The 17,796-nt window shown below is 45.6% G+C and overlaps 1 protein-coding gene across 1 annotated transcript in view; it reads right to left on the bottom strand.

Annotated features, from left to right (window-relative positions):
* The window catches only part of DNAH9 (dynein axonemal heavy chain 9), a 207,577-nt gene that overhangs the window by 12,020 nt on the left and 177,761 nt on the right, over nucleotides 1-17,796 (bottom strand). Inside the window, exons 63-67 of the mRNA XM_068413544.1 lie at nucleotides 11,469-11,696; nucleotides 7,502-7,693; nucleotides 6,822-7,013; nucleotides 5,877-6,047; nucleotides 3,159-3,341 (exon numbers count right to left, since the gene is read on the bottom strand). Coding sequence (XP_068269645.1) covers nucleotides 3,159-3,341; nucleotides 5,877-6,047; nucleotides 6,822-7,013; nucleotides 7,502-7,693; nucleotides 11,469-11,696 — 966 coding nt within the window. The remainder of the gene's footprint in view (nucleotides 1-3,158; nucleotides 3,342-5,876; nucleotides 6,048-6,821; nucleotides 7,014-7,501; nucleotides 7,694-11,468; nucleotides 11,697-17,796) is intronic.

Genomic DNA, 17,796 nt, shown 5'->3' with positions numbered 1-17,796 from the left:
GTGCATCCGGAATGATTCAAGTTACTTTTTTTTTTTTTTTGTAAAATGCTGGGAGTAATTTTCATTAAAGACACCCTTGAAGGAAATCCTAATCAGCCTGCAGACATTCCCTCAAGATGAGCAGACTATTGTCACAAATAGTTTTCTCAGTTAAGGTTATTTTCACTTGATACAGTGAAATACCCAGCTAGCCTTACAAAATTTGGTCTTACTTCGTCATTTTATAATATTTATTATCCTCATTTTGGAGGCTTATCCTTCACTGAAGTTGCAAAATAGAAAATCTGCTTGCAAAAATTACACTGGGTACAATATTAACATGCAAGTGCTTCAGCCCAGCCTCTGGTCTCACCGAAGTCATCCAGAACAAAGGGCTTTGAAATGCAACATGCCAGTTATTTTTGATGGCTACCAGTCTACTGCAATTTCTCTTCCTCTTAATGGGATGTTTCCTATTTTTGGACCAAACAATCACTTTCCGCTACACAGACACAATGAATTATTCAAAAATTTAAATTAGGCATGACATTTCCAAATCGCCTTCTTTTAGCAGATAGTCAGTTAAAAACAATAAGACTTGCTTCCTCTGTGTTTTATTTATTCTCTTCTGAGATCTGTGGTCCTGTTATGTAAACTCTCCTCCTCTGAGTACTGTCAGTAAAGATCCTCAGTCCCAGAGATTAACGTGCATTAACAGCTCTCATAGAGCTGCTCTTAGAAGGAACAATTAATGACTTCTCTCCCAAACTGAGTGTGAGACCTAGCTGTCAAGTCAGGACAGCAGCACTGCCTACAGAAAGAGCCAATAGCAGGGCCAAGTGTCCCCTGGCCGTTATGTGGTACCCAAGGCATGGGAAGGGCCCGTTGGGGGATGCTGGGCAGCGGTGCGGGTCATGCACGATGTCTAACTCAGCTCTGCAGGGACCCACACGCAACCTTTGCTTGAAGGCATAGGAGAATTGCCCACCAGTGGTATCTCAGACCTTTCAAGTTTGTTTCTTCAGCATACACACGATGAAGAAATGTTAACACAAGTAGATACTGCTACTCATCTGCTCTTCAGTAGTCCTTAAGTCCTGGCCCTGTGGTGCCTCTGAATCACGCCGTAGGTACTGAGGCTGCTGGGACCAACCTATGTAGTCATTAGAGGTGCCTTTTCTGCACATACCATCTCACTTCCCTGCCATGATTTGTGGCAGGGTTTTGGGAAGAAATTTGTACCCTCTATTATTGACTGATTTCTGTGGTTTATTTTGTCTGTGGTTTATTTAAGCCCATGCATCCACTCATTTCCCCAACCAATATTAAATAGCTTATTCTTCTCCACATTAAATCTAATTGCTGCACATTGTCCCAGTGACAATTACATCTCGTTTGGTGCTCCAGGACTGAAACATTAAATCACTTCTGTTTACCTGTCTTAGGAAACAGAATTTTCAATTCCACTGCCTTACGCTAGAAAATCAAGGAAATCTGTTTATAATAATTGACTACATAAATATTAGCCTATTTTAAATTGGATTGTACATACTGGACCACCATGAAATGTATATGATATGACTCTCTCTAATCAAGACAATAAGCATCAGCAGTGAACGCAATGCAGAAATATCTGTGCTAGCACGGACCCAAGCTGCTGGGTTCACAGCGTACAGCACAATGCAGATGGGATTTAGAAGCAGCCTAGTCCTATCCCTGCAGAGCTGCAGCTACCTAAAATCCCAGAGCCAACCCTAGCACCTCTGCCTGCACGCTGCAGATCTGTCTTTTGAGGATCTCTCTTTAAAGCCGCCCTCAGGAGAGGGTTGGGATAGTCAGTCTCAAGACAAGTCCTCAGAGACTTGAACTGTCAGCTCTTTCTGCTAATGGGGTCACACAAAGCAGCTGCAGTTCCTTCAATGTTATGCAAAGTATTTTTGCTAGCTGAGCGTTTTGGTGAAATGGGATGGCAACCTGTCATTCAGGAAATGATGGAACAGGGAATGCCCAGCGACTGATATCCTTAATTGCTGCCTCTCACCGTGAAATCATCCAGGGAGCAACTTTGTGTCAATGATGCAGGGAAGGCATTGGGGTAGCGTTGAAGCCACCAGCTTTGTGCTGCAAGCTCCAGGAAGCATTCCTCTGCTACACTTAGGCCCTTCCAAGGGATGTACAGCACTTGGCTATGGTGAAGAGTCCTTGTGGATGACATGGTGAAGGGGAAATGGTGCTACAGGGCATCAGGGCTGGTGAGGCAGGTCCTCACTCACTTGCAGTGCAGTGTGATCTACGCTGGTTTATCCCCTAATGGGCAATGAGTAGCCTTTTATATTTTGTCCCACCAACTGCCTGGGAGGGGATTCAGCAGATGACTTGCCCCACCAGTGGATGCAGCCTCAAAGCACAGCATGCTTGCACATCCCGCTGAACCCAGAAATTTGCATCCTAGCTGGTGTGTCCTGCCAACTCCAGAGCTCCTCACTGTTCTCCATAAGCAATGGCCAAAGCCACCACTCAGAGGGACACAGACATCGCCTTCCTGGAGCAGAGTCTAGTTTCTTGCCAGGGTGGAGAAGCAACTGTGTGTGGAGCAATCATGTAGAGTATCTCCGTAGGGAAGGTCTGCTCCTGACCCTCCTCCATTAGCAAATGACTCCTATCCAGCAAGGGCAGTTGTATCTCTTCCAAAACTCTTGAGTTTTTAGGCTTCTTCTTGTACAGCTCTGGATATTTTGTGTTCTTACACAGGACCAATCTTTCCTTTGATTTCAGCTCAGCTTGTGCCTTTAATGACACGTTCTTACAAGTTCCCCCCAGTACCTGGGCATTTTGTGAAAAGGTGTGATTTTTTGTCTTACCTTTAAATAGGCCACATCTCAATTTCTGAGTGACCTATTGTTGCTGTGCTACAGTATCAGGTGGACAGAAGTATCTGGTCTCTGTTCCCAAAAAGCAGTCATTGCTATGTGTATCTTTAAACTCTCCCAGTGCCTGCACTCATGGTCTGCGGTCAATGTGCCATTTGAAATCCATCTGTGAACCCTTCCCCATGGAGTCACGTCAGTTTTGCAGCCAGCAGTGCTGAATACAGAGTGTGACCCCTTTTATTCCCAAAGCACCTTTCCCATTCATCAAGATTTTACAGTGCTGCAGTCACAAGCATCCAGAGCTCCTACCTTCAGCCCCAGATCCAGTTCCTGGAGAGAGCGCTTTATTTCACTGGTGAGGATGTTCATGCGCTCGCATTCCTGGAAGGCAACCACAACGTACGGCGTCCTGTTCTCCACCTTTGCCATAAGTTCTGCAATGTTGAACTCATCCATCAATTTCTCTAATATCTCTTCCAGAAGAGCTTTCACCTGTGTGCCGAAGTGAAAGGAGAGAGGGTTGTTAGTGAATGACCCGCTGAGCTTCCTCAGCTGACAGCTGCCTGAACGCAGTGTGAAAACTCCATCTGCCAGTCAGTGTCTCCGAAACAATCAGTGTCAGTTGCGATGGGGCAAGCTCCTTTCAAAGAGCTTGCCCCAACCTATTAAAATTCAAATGCTTACGGAAGTTAATGTCAAATGAGAAGCTTTCAAAATGATGGTTTAAAAATGTCACTATGACATGTAGCAGCCTCCTTTCTTCTTGGGTCTCAAGCCTGTATTTTTACTTCTCCCAAGGTCAGATTCAATGCAAGAAGATGGATGGGGCTATAGCTGCAGCTGAACCTCAGGACAACTGAGCTTATGAGCTGGTTTTCTGTGGTAAATTGATAGAGAGAGGGGATTATATGAAATTTAATTTTAAGCTGAATTTGGCACTCTGAACTAATAGAGTCGTGGAAGAAAAGCATAATGAAACAAAATTATTTTCTGGTCACCATCACAGCTTGATTTGGAAACAGTGCTTTATATCTCTAAATACTGAACAGGGAAAGCTCCAATGCAACAGGATGTTTCAAGTGTCTAAAAAATAAGTAAAAAAGGCAAAAACCTTTCTGGTTGACAATGAGGCATGAAGCCCCTAATCTTCCTGGGATCAGCTGTATCTCTCAGGTTTACGTGGACCATTAGGCAGCGTGGTATGGAAGTCTCTCACACAGTGCTTTGCTTCTGGGCTGGAACCTGAGTGAGACTTCTGCTTCTTGGGGATTGTTCAGGAACACATAACGCACGGTTACAGTTGTACAATCTGACGTGCAAAACGTGGCGTGCGGGTGCCAGTGACGGCTGCCAGCCAGTGGCAGAGGCAGCCCAGGGTAATTTTATTGCCATGCCCACTGACATTCATATTTTGGACTCTGTGCTCCAGTTTCCTCCCATTGCTGCTCTTCCAAACCCTCCACACTCGCGTCAGACGTTACAAAGAGGTGATGATGTGTAGGCTGTTATTACAACCAGCTAGGTGGCTAAAGCTCGGCTGGAAGAGCTCGTCAGCTGCACCTCAGGTGCAGCATAGAAATATCCCCTAATTTGAAATTCCCCTGCAAACCCCTTTGGCTCTGATTTTTTCACAACAATTACTGCTTGTTTTCTGTAATGTGGCCTCAGAAACCTGTGGGAGTAACTGGACTTGTCAGAGCCTCAGAAAAATGACAGGCTTGCAGTTTCCCTGCAAGCTCCCTAAAACCACCTCAGCCAAACCAGGGGCTGGAAATCCTCAAATGGAGGAGCTAAGAGACAACTCTTAACTCTCTCATTCAAGGACCGAGTGAAAGGGATACAGCCAGTGCCAGTTAGAGCCCAGATAATGAGAGAGATCACCTCCAGAAGAAAATCAGCTGTGGGAGCATCCCCCCAGGCACAAGGCAGTGCAGTGGGGCCACACTCAGGTTGCTTTCAGGCAGCTTTTCTTCTCAGAGAGATCACGAAAGCCATGAGGACTTCTGTGCTCCTGCGACAATCTTCTTGACAGTCACCAGGAGTTTGCAGGGCAGCCATGCTCCGTGATACCACTGCTGAATCACTCACTGATAATTTTGCTTCTCTGGCCAAGGAGTTTAATTGTATTTCAATAGTGAAAGGACTGGGAGCGGAGAAGATGTAGTCACATTTGCTATCTTTGAGCATCTCCTTTGTCTTTGCTACCTCTGGATTATTCCTCTCATCTCAAATTCCAGTATGAACTGAAAATTGAACACGATGAGCACTTCTAACAGCCCCTTAGGTGAAGGCAGTAAGTTCCCCAGCTCCACACCCAGCCAAAGGAAGCATGTGTGAAACCACAGACTTCATATAAGCTTTCTGCTAGTCATTCATTAATTTGCAAAACTTGAAACACAGAGCTGGGACCTTAAGACTGCAGAAATAAAAAACTGAGCAAGTGTTGGCTGGTTTTGGGTCCTGACATTAATGCTTGGGCCAGATTTTAATGAGCTGTGAGTTTCAAGAGGAAGGGCTGAGATCAGCCCAGTACATAGGCATGGCAAAGGAGTTCAGCTGGAAATAAGGAATTACAAGGCCCCTGGGAGCTTGGGAGCTGGGTGGGACCAGGTGGCAGCAGTAAGAGGTGGGCTGAGCTCTAGGTGGCACATTGTACCTGGCAGACGGTGCGCTCAGGGAGCCCATTGGTATGCCAGGCACAGCATGGTGCACAGGGACCGGTAGCTCAGAGACAGTGGAGGCCACAGAAGGTTTATTTGCAACGTCTTCACAGGATGATAATGAAGGCACTGCAGTTCAGGGGGTAATTAAAAGTCACTGTCCTATTACTGACAATACTCCAATTACATCCCACCATGGCGATGTTCTGCATAATATGAGGCTAGTGGTTTTCGACAATCGGTTTGTATCCAGCAAAGGCAGAACACATTATAATAAGCAGTTGTGAGACAAACCTGAGCTAGACAGAGCTACTTATGAATGAGGCAGGTATCAAAATTCAACAGCTCCTTCCTCTACTACTCTCACCGTTTCTTCCCTGGTCACCACTCCTCCTTCGCCCATGCTGGTGTCGCGGGGCTGCATCTCCCACACGGTACGGAAGAGCTTCTCTGAAGTCTGGGTAAGGAAGCCAATCTCAGCATTGGGGTGGAGGCCATACAGATAAGGAGACTCTGGAGGCAAGGCATCGTCTATGTACTGTGCAGAGAAATGCAGGTTCAGGTTAGATACAGAGTCCAGGGCACTTTGCCTGCAGAGTTCACGGCGCTGGAATTATCACCCATCCGAGTAAGGAAGCCCAGGCTGGTATAACTCTGCTTGTGGCTGAAACACCAGCGAACTGATGGGAGAAAGGAGTGCACGATTGTTTACAGAACTGCTTCTACTCCCGCCGTGAAAATTTAGTAATTGCTGAAGTTTGGCTTGGCTACCTATCTCAGGCCTGGACCTTCTCTAGCAATTATCCGCTGTGCATTTCAGCATCGATATCCTGCAGTCTCTTGTGGGAATTTAGCTTCCAGTAGTTAAGTTTTATGAACAAAAGCAGTCTCATATGCCTATCTCTGCTACTGCATTTGTGTACAAAGAACAGATGAGATCACTAAGTAGATCAACAAGACCCTTCAGTGCTTCTCATCGAAACTGATGATAAAAGGAGCTTGAAAGGGCCATTTTAGCAAACAGTATGTGGATGTAATTTTCCAGGAGCCCTGCTCAAGTCTCAAGAACCAATACAGTTGCTCTATTCATGCATGAACAGAATGAGCCCATGATGAAGCAGCAAATTACCATTAGGCTTGGTTCATCCAAGGGAATGCTGAAACATCTACAGAAACATAACATAATGGGAAATAACAGGAGGTGTGTTGTAACACTGCAGTCCTATTCACTGCCTCCTAAGACAGATATAGGGCAGTTACGGAAGACATTACATTTACGTGTATAAATAATGCCAGAAAACAAAGACCTTACCTGATGATAGCTATTATAATCCATGTTCCCTGGGAGGGGGAATCCAGGAGCAAGGAGGAGTTCTCCCTCCAGCATTTCTGGCTTAATAAATTCTTCCAAATAGGTTTTGCAAAGCCGCCTGTCCCAGTCATCTGTAATGTGACCTCCGTACATAATCTCACCAAAGAGGTAGCGTAAATCATCATATGGGACCTGAAGAATGAACCAGGATGGCATGAAAAAGTTCGGACAGCCAGAGCTCCACAGCCGTGGCGTTGAGCTGCAGGCTACAGCACTAAGCATTCGTCTGAACAGTGAATGCTTTCACTTCACTATTTCAGTTTTCTAAGTAAACAAATATTAGGTAGTAGTTAAATCCTGCCCAAGGAAAAGGATCACAGGATAGATTTCATGTGGTTTCCTAATGAAATACAAATTTATTCTAAGCTCTGTTAAACCAAAGACCACTATGTCTTTTCAATGAATAAAGACCACAGGCACTATTTGCTATGATTTGTAAGCTGCTACAGATGTGGGCGGCACTGAAGCTTCCCATCCCAAAGGTATACTGAACTGTGAAGTTATAAAACCAAAGATACCAAGGAAGTGGCATTTAAGGAGACTTCCCAGGCATTTCAGCACAAGCCAGTCCATCGCTGGTGTTTAAAAGCCACCAAACAGCCCACCTTTGGTTCACGCACCTTTGAGCTGGCCTCCAGGTAATTATACAGCACGTTCACAGAGATAGTGAGGTCTCCAGTGCTAAAGGGGTAGGAACAGTTCCAGCCTTGGGGGCCAAACTTGCGCCTTTCTGCCACCACGGCATGGAAATAGCAGAGGGCAAAGAGGATGCTCTTGAACTCATTCTCCCGGGTGCACATCTCCAGGGTATCCTGCAATAGAGGCAGAGAGGCAGGGCTGTGTAAGGCCACATTGTCCCCAGTCTCAGCGACTCTCAGGGCCCCCCAAATACACTGGACATTGGACAGGGGTGAATTGATTTGACCAATCAGTTCACTTCTGCATAACATACACATTCAGTAATTTTCTAAGTTAGTGGCTTTGCACTGCAATTTTATCAGCAAATTCTGATGCATATTTTCTGAATTAATATTTTATTTTCCAACTTAAAGTAGCTTTTGCACAGGAACACATACTGACAGTCAAGAAGGGAAGGACACGTGCACCCACTCAATGCCTCATCACCTGCACATGCCCCACATCCCACAGCAGAGAGATGGAGAGAGGCACCACACAGGTCAAGTGTGCCAGCAGTGGGACTGGGACTGCAGCCCTACGCAAGGCTTCTGCCAAGGAGGACTTTACCTGGAAGAACTAAGTCCATCCTGCCTCTTGAGTACAAAAGGTTTCCTTGGGGCAGCATTTCTTTGAGCTGCAGGGCTGAAGCAGCAGGGGCTTATCCCAGAAAGACTGTGCTCCTGCTGCTGTGACCCTCTGCACAAAGCCAGCCCGGCAGTGTGCTGCAGCAGCGTATTTGCTGACAGCATAACCTTGCGCAGCACACCAAAGCAAGGATGTGAGAAACTGCTAAAAATCCAAGCAGGGGAGATCAAACACTTGCAAAAAAAAAATCTAATGCAGCCCTTTAAAGCCAGCACAGCAACAGGTGCTTCCTTGTCCAACTTTCAGGTGACGCTTAAAGTTTGAATATCTACAAACGAATAGGCAGAATCATGATGTCGGAGGTGGAGGGGCGGGAGCCTGAGTCATTTAATCAATGAAAATGAACAAAGGGAACTAGTCTCCAAAGAACTCTGAAAGGTGCTGGGAGTGACGTCTCAGCAGGCGGGCACCATGGGGAAGCCTGGGCAGCCGTGCCTGTTCCCAGCACCAGTGTTACGGGAGAGCAGAGCTGCAGCAGGGATGAAGGGTTGGAGCTGTGTGCATGGCATGAGGATGAAGCTCAGCTCTTATGGGGGAAGTTGAACCCTCTTCCTGTGGCTGAAGCCAGGTGGAGGCTTGAACAGCTCTGGCCCTTGCTCAGCGTTGGCAAGAGTAGTGCGGCTGGGCAGCAGATCCCCTGCCCCATGGCAGGAACCTGATGGGAACTCCCACAGCCAACAGTACACATCTCCCCAGACCTGGGAGACAAACACATTGGGAAGGACTTGCCTGCACCTTCACCCATGTCTCTGCAAACCCTCCCCAGGAATAGCATATCCAGGATACGGTGGCTCTGACTTGCACAGCTGAGCAAGCGGCTGAGTAAGGAGGGCACAGCTACACCAGGCCCTCCATCCTCAGGGACAGCCCCTTTAAGTCCACTCTGCTATGTGACAAAGACTACAAAGGGTGCCTGTGTGGCTTCCCTTCATTATCTTTATCTTAAAAAAATACAATGTTAGACCTCTAATCAGCTGGGGAGCACAACAGAGCTCAGGGTCTCCGCTGAAAAAGGGGAATCCATTACTCTAAAGTGTGCAAGACGTTGACTAACTGCATAAGATCATCAAGAACATCCCAAACGCTGTTTTCCCCTTGATTAGACAGCACTCTAAGCTCCCTTCGTTATCAGCAATCTGATGAAGAACTGGTTCAAACAGGTGCTGAGCACCTTGCTCGTTTTGGAGAACATCCCTGGACTTCAAAGGGAGCTTGCCTGAACGCACACTGAGTAAGAATCCAGCTCGGTCTCACTCGGCCTCTCTATTTAGTTGAACATTTTTCTTCAGCTACAAAGCAGAACAATATTCCCCACACAGAATAATGGGCCTTCTTTGTAGCTTTCAGCTGAAAGCTAAATTTGAACATCTATTCTGTATAAAGCAGGGAAATGAGGTGTAAAGGGGCTGCACCCACTCGCTCCAGGATTTCTGATAAGAGACATTTTATAATACTACAGCAATTTAGCAGATGCTAATTACTATCTGATTGAAATGAGTAGAGGCAGGATGAAAATGTTACTTGGGGTGAAGGTTCTCCCCTCCCTTGCTCTCCAGGACATTTCGTGGCGTTCAAGATGATGAATGACAGTAGATAAAAATGGAATAATCTTCCCTGACTACTCGCATTAATCCTTGCATGGTGCCTCCCCGCCTCACCTGCTCAGCAACGTTAGCTCCTGCACTTGAGATTCCCTCCATACCAACATCTAAGTGCAAAAATAGTTGTGAGCTGACCCCATTTCTCTGCCCCATGGACCAGCGCCTGGGGTCCACAATAGGCTGGGGTTGCTCCTGCCTGGTCCCAGACAAGAGGCTGCATGAAAGAGAAAACCTGCAAGGTTTGCCCTGCACGTTCTGAGCACAGTCATCTGCAGAACAGAGAGGCCGTAGTAACTTCAGCACTAGTGATACAAAAAGGCAGTTTGAGGGGTGAAGGTACCTTCAGGCCCTTCTGGCTGCTCTAGGTTTAACAGCCAGGGTCTTGCTGTGAGAGCTCGGCACGCCAAGGTAACGGTGATGTGCGGATGAAGGCAACGGGCGTTCAGGGCAGCAGAGTGCAAAGGTCTGTGTCTCTAGGAGAGGTATCATCATAATGTGAGCGGTTAGCCCTTAGCCTTTTGTGTCATGCAGAACACAGGGTCAGCAGAAGCATGGCCACCTCCAGCAGCGAGATACAGCAGGCGCCAGCACACCGGGACACACGGGTTGTTCCCTGGGGAGCCTCCGGCACTTGATCCCTGCCCCGCTGCTTTCGGCAGCCTCCTGCCCTGTGGTGTCCATAGCTGCCGAGAGAGGCCACAAAGCAGGCTCGCTTCATCACTGCGTTACAACCACCCTAACATTGAAACCTGATCTCTGCAGCACCAAGAAAATAATATTTCCCATCATTTCCACACACTTTGCTTTTGTGTCCCCTGCCCAAGAGACTCAGATGCAGCTCCAGCAGCAAAGAGCAGGGGTGGTGGTTGCTGTAACAGGAGGGTGTGTATGTGGTCACCATGCAATAGAAGCAACGAGCAACCTGCCATCGGCTATTCTTCTTGTGGGCTGGCAGTTCTTAAGATGGCCTCTCTTACCCTTGTCTGGCAAAGCAAGTCCTCCCTGCAGGGAGATTTCAGCTCTAATTTACACCACTTCTGATGTCAGCAAAGTTTTGAGCTGAATGGCCTTTGGGGACACAGAACCAAGTCCCCCGACGCCGCTCTGAAGAGTGATGTGGGATGTGACCACATCAGCAGTTCTGAACCTCTAACCGTGGTTCAATAGAAGGCCAAAAAAGCAAGGTTTAACCTGCTCGCCTCTCCATGTCTTTGGGTGTTAGAGGTAATATGTCACTCAACAGCCCAAAAAGGAGTGACACAGACACAGAAATCAAGTTGAAACATGACAAAAGTCTACCAAATGCTGCATTCAGAAGTTTGATTCTGTAACAAAATAGCCTTTCTAAGGATCATACATTGGTGAGAAAATTATTAAACTGGGCAGAAGTCTGGTGTCCTGTGACCTCTTGCAAGAAAGAGGCTGTTCAGGATTACCTGAGTCCTCTCTTGGGAAAATCAGTGCTTTGAAAGAGATCTATGCCCAGCTCCTGGAGAAGACAGAAAGGGGCTGTTGGTTCCAGAGACTACACGATGCAAAGGGACTCGGGCATCTGCTGCCTGGGAGCGGCAATGCCCACACACATCATACTCTACATGGGGCTCCAGCAGCTCCAAGCCAACCTGTCGGCTAGTCACCGGTGCGAGCTTCACTGCGCTCCTACCTGGTTGAAGTTGTCGAGGGCTTTGTGCAGGTTTGCATGCATCCCGGTCGGGGCCTCGTTGGTGATTTTGATGGAGTTCTCCAGGATGCCCTGGGGAATGATGTGGCTGTCAGGGGAGGGTGCCGGCTCTGCGCTGATGAAGACACGGAAATCCTGGTGGCTGCCCTCACTGTGCTGCTCCAGCTTCTTCTCCAGAGAACTCAGCCACTTGGCCACCAGGTGGATGTTCTGGCAGGGACAAAGGGGACAAGGCTTCGTCATTTCCCCCCCATTCACACCTGCGCTGAGCAGGCACCGCATCCATCACACGAATGAATGGGACCTGCAAAGCTACGCCCTAGAAGTTAGTACTTGCCCCAGTAGTTCCTGTGTGTAATTCACTGCACCAAATATTCTATCACATCAAGCACACTTTTAAACTCAAAATAATCAATATAAACCACCAGCAATGGAGCAAGCTGCTATTGCGTTGTTTGGGTTCTCAGTGATGATACTCTCCTTCTTGTTACAGTAATGTACAGCTGACAAAGTAGAGTTATTTCCCCAGAATACCAAGCTCAAATGAAAATGTTTATCCATTTTTAACAGAATAACAGTGAGGATCCTCAGTATCAGTTACTGGGGAAGAAAGTCAAACAGGTGGTTTTACAAAGACCTTTAACATAAAATATTTATTTATTCATGCAACTAATGAGACATATCTGTCAAAAAATTAAGCAGTATTATTTTAAAGTTGGTTGCGTAATCCAAGCTGACTGTGTTAACAGGGACTTTGGAAGGTGATTTTATTCTAGCCAAAGACAGGACAAGGAACTTGGTAAACTTAAATTAAAAGCAGCCGCCAAAAAGATAAACTGCTTGCAGGTGGCAAGGAAATTACATAAAGGAACCATATTAGAGGCTTAGAATAAATATACATCACCTATAAAAAGGACCAGAAAGGAGCTCTCGTGGTTAAATAGCAGAGTAATGGAGACTATTAGGAGCAAAATTACATTCTTCAGAAAGTGGAAATTGTGTCCAAATGAGAAAAACAGAAAACAGCACACAATCCAGTCATGGTAAGGCCAAAAAAGGTTTTAAGAAGCAATATTCTGAAAACCATAAAAACTAATAATAAAGCCTCTTCCAGAAGCCAGAAACCTACCAGAGAGCCTATAAAACTAAAAGATGATCAAAGTGTACAGCGAGTGCCCAAGAAAGGCAAGGCCACCACAAAACAGCTGATATTTGCAGGAATATTCACTGCAGAGCTTGGGGAGGGTCTCACTATTACAGCCTGTGTTACATGGTGGTATCACGCAAACGCTGAGGCTGGAGAAGCCTCTGGAGATTATTCATCCAATCCTCCTGCTTGAAGCAGGATCAGCTAGAGCAGGTTGCTAACTGTATCCAGTTGGGATTTTGGATATCTCCAAGGCTGGAGCCTCCACAACCTGTCTGGGCATCCTGTGCCAGTGTTCAACCACCCTCAAAGTAAAAAATAAAATAAAAATAAAATAAAATAATTATGTTTAAGGGAAATCTGTATTTGAATTTGTGCTCATTGCCTCTTGCTCTTCCACCGGGCACCACTATGAAGAGTTTGGCTCCATCTTCTGTACTCTGCCTGCCATGAGGTATTTAACCACACTGATAAACACCTCTGAGCCATTGCTTTTTGATGTTAAATAATCCCAGCTGTCTCAGCTTCTCCTCATATGACAGATGCTCCAATCCCTTAATCATTGGAAAGACTCTTAAACTGAAGCAGTAGATGAAGAGTTTTTCAGAAAAATTGGTAAACTAATAAGAATTTACTAGGACCAGATGGTATCCACTCTAAAGAAACTCGGATATGGAAGCGCTGCGTTACTCCTCAGTATGCACTAGGAAAAGTGGCAAGGGCTCTAATAAACCATGAATTAACACGCGAACAGCATAAATTAGAGAAAACCAGGAATCTAAGTCAATTTCCAACCCATTTTAGATAGCTAAAAGGGACATGTCCAAATCTGAGCTTGTCACCATAAACTTTGTGGCTGCCAGAAGGGTGAGCTCCAGCAGGCAGCTCACCTCATCAGCTTTAGGCATCACCCTGGACAGTGGAGGTGTTGCCTCCATGGGGCCAGTGTACCTCCATGCTTGGATTTTTATCAGTATCAGCTATTTATCTTTCAGTTACCAGTATTATTGCAGGTAAGAGGGAAGGTCTCATAGGCTATCAACCAGTTAAGACAAGGAAACAGGGTGGGAAGCTACCGATGGAATTTGAGCTGCTCACCATATTCAAAAACCACCTGAAAGAGCAAATGATTAGTGAGCTGACAAAATTAGTCATAAGACAAAGCAATTTCAAGTACTGAAAATAAAACCTGGTGGTAAAGAACGGCACAAGTATGCCATAATTCTAAGTGACTGGCAATGATATGGCAGAAGAAATTCAGTGTTGATAGATGCAAAGTAATGCACACAGAAAAACAACCCTAGCTGTAGATATAAACAATGACGGGTTCAGAATTAGCTATTACCACTCAGGGAAGAGATTTCAGAGTCCTTATGGTTATTTCCTGCAAATAACAGTTCAGTGCTTAACAATGTGAAAGCAATCAAATGTCAGCAAAGGAACAGAGAATAAAACTGCAAACATTATTATGCCACTCCATAAATCCATGGTGGGCCTTCACCTTGAAAACAATACCCAGTTCTCACTTCGCTATCCCGAGAAGGACGTAGCTTACACACAAGGAGACACTAAATAGATATGGACTCACCAATTTGGAGAGAGAGGAGATCAGGGTGGAGGGGAGGAGTGAAGAACAAGAATGGAGGGGTGATTAGAGCAGACTGCAAGTTTAAGAAGAATAAGTGGAAGTACGTTTTCACACGACATGTAATTAAACTGTGAATTTATTGTCTCAGGGTTTTGTGGAAGTTGAGAGAATCACAGAATGAAACTGAGCTTCGATCCATGGAGAGAAACATCACTGCACACTGGCACTGCTTATACACTGTGACCCTCAGATTGTGGATGTGCCTTCTGACAGGCAGGGCACCGTGCTTTGGTCTGCCCCAGTACGGTGCTTTTATAGACTGGTGCCACATAGGAACATCTAGGCAGCTCCCTCATGAAAACACAGAAACACTCTTCTGGCTTTTCTGTTGGAGGTTTCAGGTGCCTCTCCTGAACTACTTATGGAGACAACCCAGCCAGGACTGGAGAAGAGGTGAACAGTTGTAGAAAAGGAAAAGCTGAGCTCCTTTAGGCATGGGTTAGGACAGAGCAGTGGCTGCTGTCATGGACTATTAGCATGTCATGGACCATGAGGCAGGAAGGACCAGATGGTGATACAGCTCTCCAGAGGAGCTGGGGTGCCTCAGGAGAGAAGAGACTAAAAAGTCACATCCAGAAACAGGCCCCTTTGCACATCAGTGACTGTCCTTGCACACTGCCATGTCCTTGCCAAGTCCTGGGTGCAAAAATCAGTGTCATCTCTCACTTTTGTAGAGGGATCCTGCTAAGGATTGGTATGTTTACACTTGGGATCTCAACTATACTTTTTTTTATTGTTTGGGGAAGCTATGGACTCCTTCTACCCTCCAGTCCTGTTGCCCCAAATCTGATTCACATGGCTGGGAACAACATTTCTTATTTAGTACTGCATAAATTCAATCTCTTTCTCTGAAAAGATTTAGGGTTGTGCTCATATTACATGGATGAAGTGGAGTTTGGGGGGTGGGGAGAGACAAGAAGGAGATGTCTGAGCAAAGGAATCATGTTCTGGGGAAGCGTTGCTTTGTCGTAAATGATGACCGTGTGAAGAGCAGTGGACAAAATGCAATTATATCTGACTGCTGATGCACCAGTGCTTGCCTGATGCATTTAGGATTTCAAGAGATGAGGTAATCCCCAGGGTCCAGGCAACCAACTCACTCTAAAAATACAAGTCCAATAATAAAGTAGGAGTTGACTGAAACCTGTAACCAAAGTGTTTCAAACAACCGCAGAGATTTAGTAATATAGGGAAAGAGCTCAATAAAATACCAAAAGAGAAATTGTGTATTAAGTATCAGTTTAATCATAGACTACATACCTGACCTTAAGTATTTTCATCTTTAATTGGTAGTTTCTTTGTACATCTGCTTTTGTGGTGTTAGATGGCTAAAAAATAATTGCTTTCGTTTGTGCTGACGTGACACCAATGATCATTATTTGTCAGTATCATTGCCTTCTAACAGCAGACTTAGGGAATATTTCTAATCTAATGATAATTGAGTGTATTTATATACAATCCTTTTGTGATAGAAGGGATGGAAAAGAGGAATATATGCAGCAAAACATGGGCTGGTACTAAGAATTCATTACTTGATCAAATGAATATGTCTGCAAAGAGCAGACAGAGATGCTGTGGAGGGGATTCACAGGTTTGAAGGAAACCGCAAATTAATTCTCAGCAATCAGATAACACAATATGACTAATGACAACATATGCGGTCATAATAATTGAATATGTCAATTATCAATAATGACACAACACAGACAATGCTGCATTAACACCAATCACAGCTGAGCTACATGTTGATCAAAGAACCACCTCCTCCTCTTGCTTGTTTTGAAACCTGCCTCCCACCAATTTCATGGGCTACCTCTAGACCTTTCAGGAGAAAGAGGGCATAATCCAGCCTGTCCACCTTCCTTTGGCTCAGTGCTTCACGCACTCGCAATACTATCTCCTTAAACCGCACTATACCATTTACACTGCACCAGTTTTATGTCCTTGTCATTCCATAAGACCCCCTGAAGACACATTTACCCAGGACAAAGCAAGGTAATTCATTGCTTTATTATTTTTCTTAGCCAGATTTTGAAGTCTGTGAAAGAGCTGTTGTGCAAAGGTGAAAGAAAACTCCCTAGCATCTCTGTTTTTTCACAGCTCATGTCTAGGTCAGTGCTGCAGGCAGAAATAGGCAATGGTCTCAAATTCATTACCTTACTTTATGAATGGAGTGTGGGGGCCAAATCCTGCTAAAAAGCAAACTGCTGAAAAGAAAAAGAAATCTGAAACTTCTTCCCATGCACACTGACCATTACCACAGTACCTTGCCCGCTTATTTCCCCGCTTCACATTATGGAGTATGAGTGACTGAGAGCAGGTATGGGAGGATGAGGGTCTGCGGCAAGAGCTGGGTGAGGGTGCATGTGCAGGAACGTGGGAGCACCAGAGGCTTTTCTTTGGGAATTCACTTCCAAGCACCTCTGTGTGTTTGTACTTCACAAGGCAGAACATATATCACAGGACGCAACTGTTGCTATGGTAACCATCAGAAATAGCACCACATATATATAAACCAGCAGACACTCCACAATGCACTCCCTTTCCTGATAGCGACTGGAGACCCTTCACATTTCTGAAAGTGGTTCTCTCCTTCACGCCTTATCACAAATCACCTCCTGGAGCAATGAGAATTAGTTGTTTTTACAAAGTCTCGTTCTCTTGCGAGATGCTCTCAGAAAATAGTCACTGCTTTTACAGCAAATCTGAAAGCTAGGCTTCACAGTCCAGAGACAGCCCAAGAATTTAATTTAATACAGGACTCAGAGACCAAAAGGGATAAGGACAGACCCTACCACCAACACCTGCTCATACATCTAAAAGACCAAGCTATTCCCGAGCAACAAGCTGGCTGTTGCTCCATGTGGAGAGAGGCAATCTCAGAGCTCTGGAAGCACCAGAGAAGTTTTACCCTATCCCTGGCACGTGCTTTCCATTAGCTGAGAAATCACAGCAGCCAACTTGCCAAAGGTACCCCACTTGGCAGGCAGTGAAGGCTGCATCACATTCTCACCTATGTGAATTGCTTGGATTACAGCAGTAGCACCCTAAGGCTTTTTCAGACCTCACTCCATGGTCACACTTGACAAGGAAGAACATGTTTGATCCTTGCAGAGTCAGCATTATCTGATCCCTCCCTGAAGCCTTTAACCCCCACCAAGCGTCTCCAGAGACAAACAGAGAGGAGGATTATAGCAGGTAAGAGCAAGTGCAACTAATTTGTTGTCCTTCAGTCTCACCTCTGAACATTCTGTCTGTTCCTCTTCTGTTGCTGGGCCCTATGAAGTTCCCCATCATCTTACTTGGGCTGGGCCAAACTAAGTAGCTCTGTCATCTACAAACAGTGTCATTTCTCTGCTCACCACCTTAGTCACTAATCAATTAAGAACATGATGGCACCACTGCCTTTTGCTGCACTAAAAACTACATATCTGTTTCTATCCTCTGTTTGTGGATGTGTCTCCTCCACACTTTCTGATGTGATTTCACCAGTACAAACACAGAAGCAGCACTGG

This window comes from Nyctibius grandis, chromosome 15 (genome assembly GCF_013368605.1).
Source record: "Nyctibius grandis isolate bNycGra1 chromosome 15, bNycGra1.pri, whole genome shotgun sequence".
Taxonomy (NCBI): Eukaryota; Metazoa; Chordata; class Aves; order Nyctibiiformes; family Nyctibiidae; genus Nyctibius; species Nyctibius grandis.
Note: the sequence above shows the minus strand (reverse complement) of the source record. Positions and strands in the feature narration are given on the sequence as shown.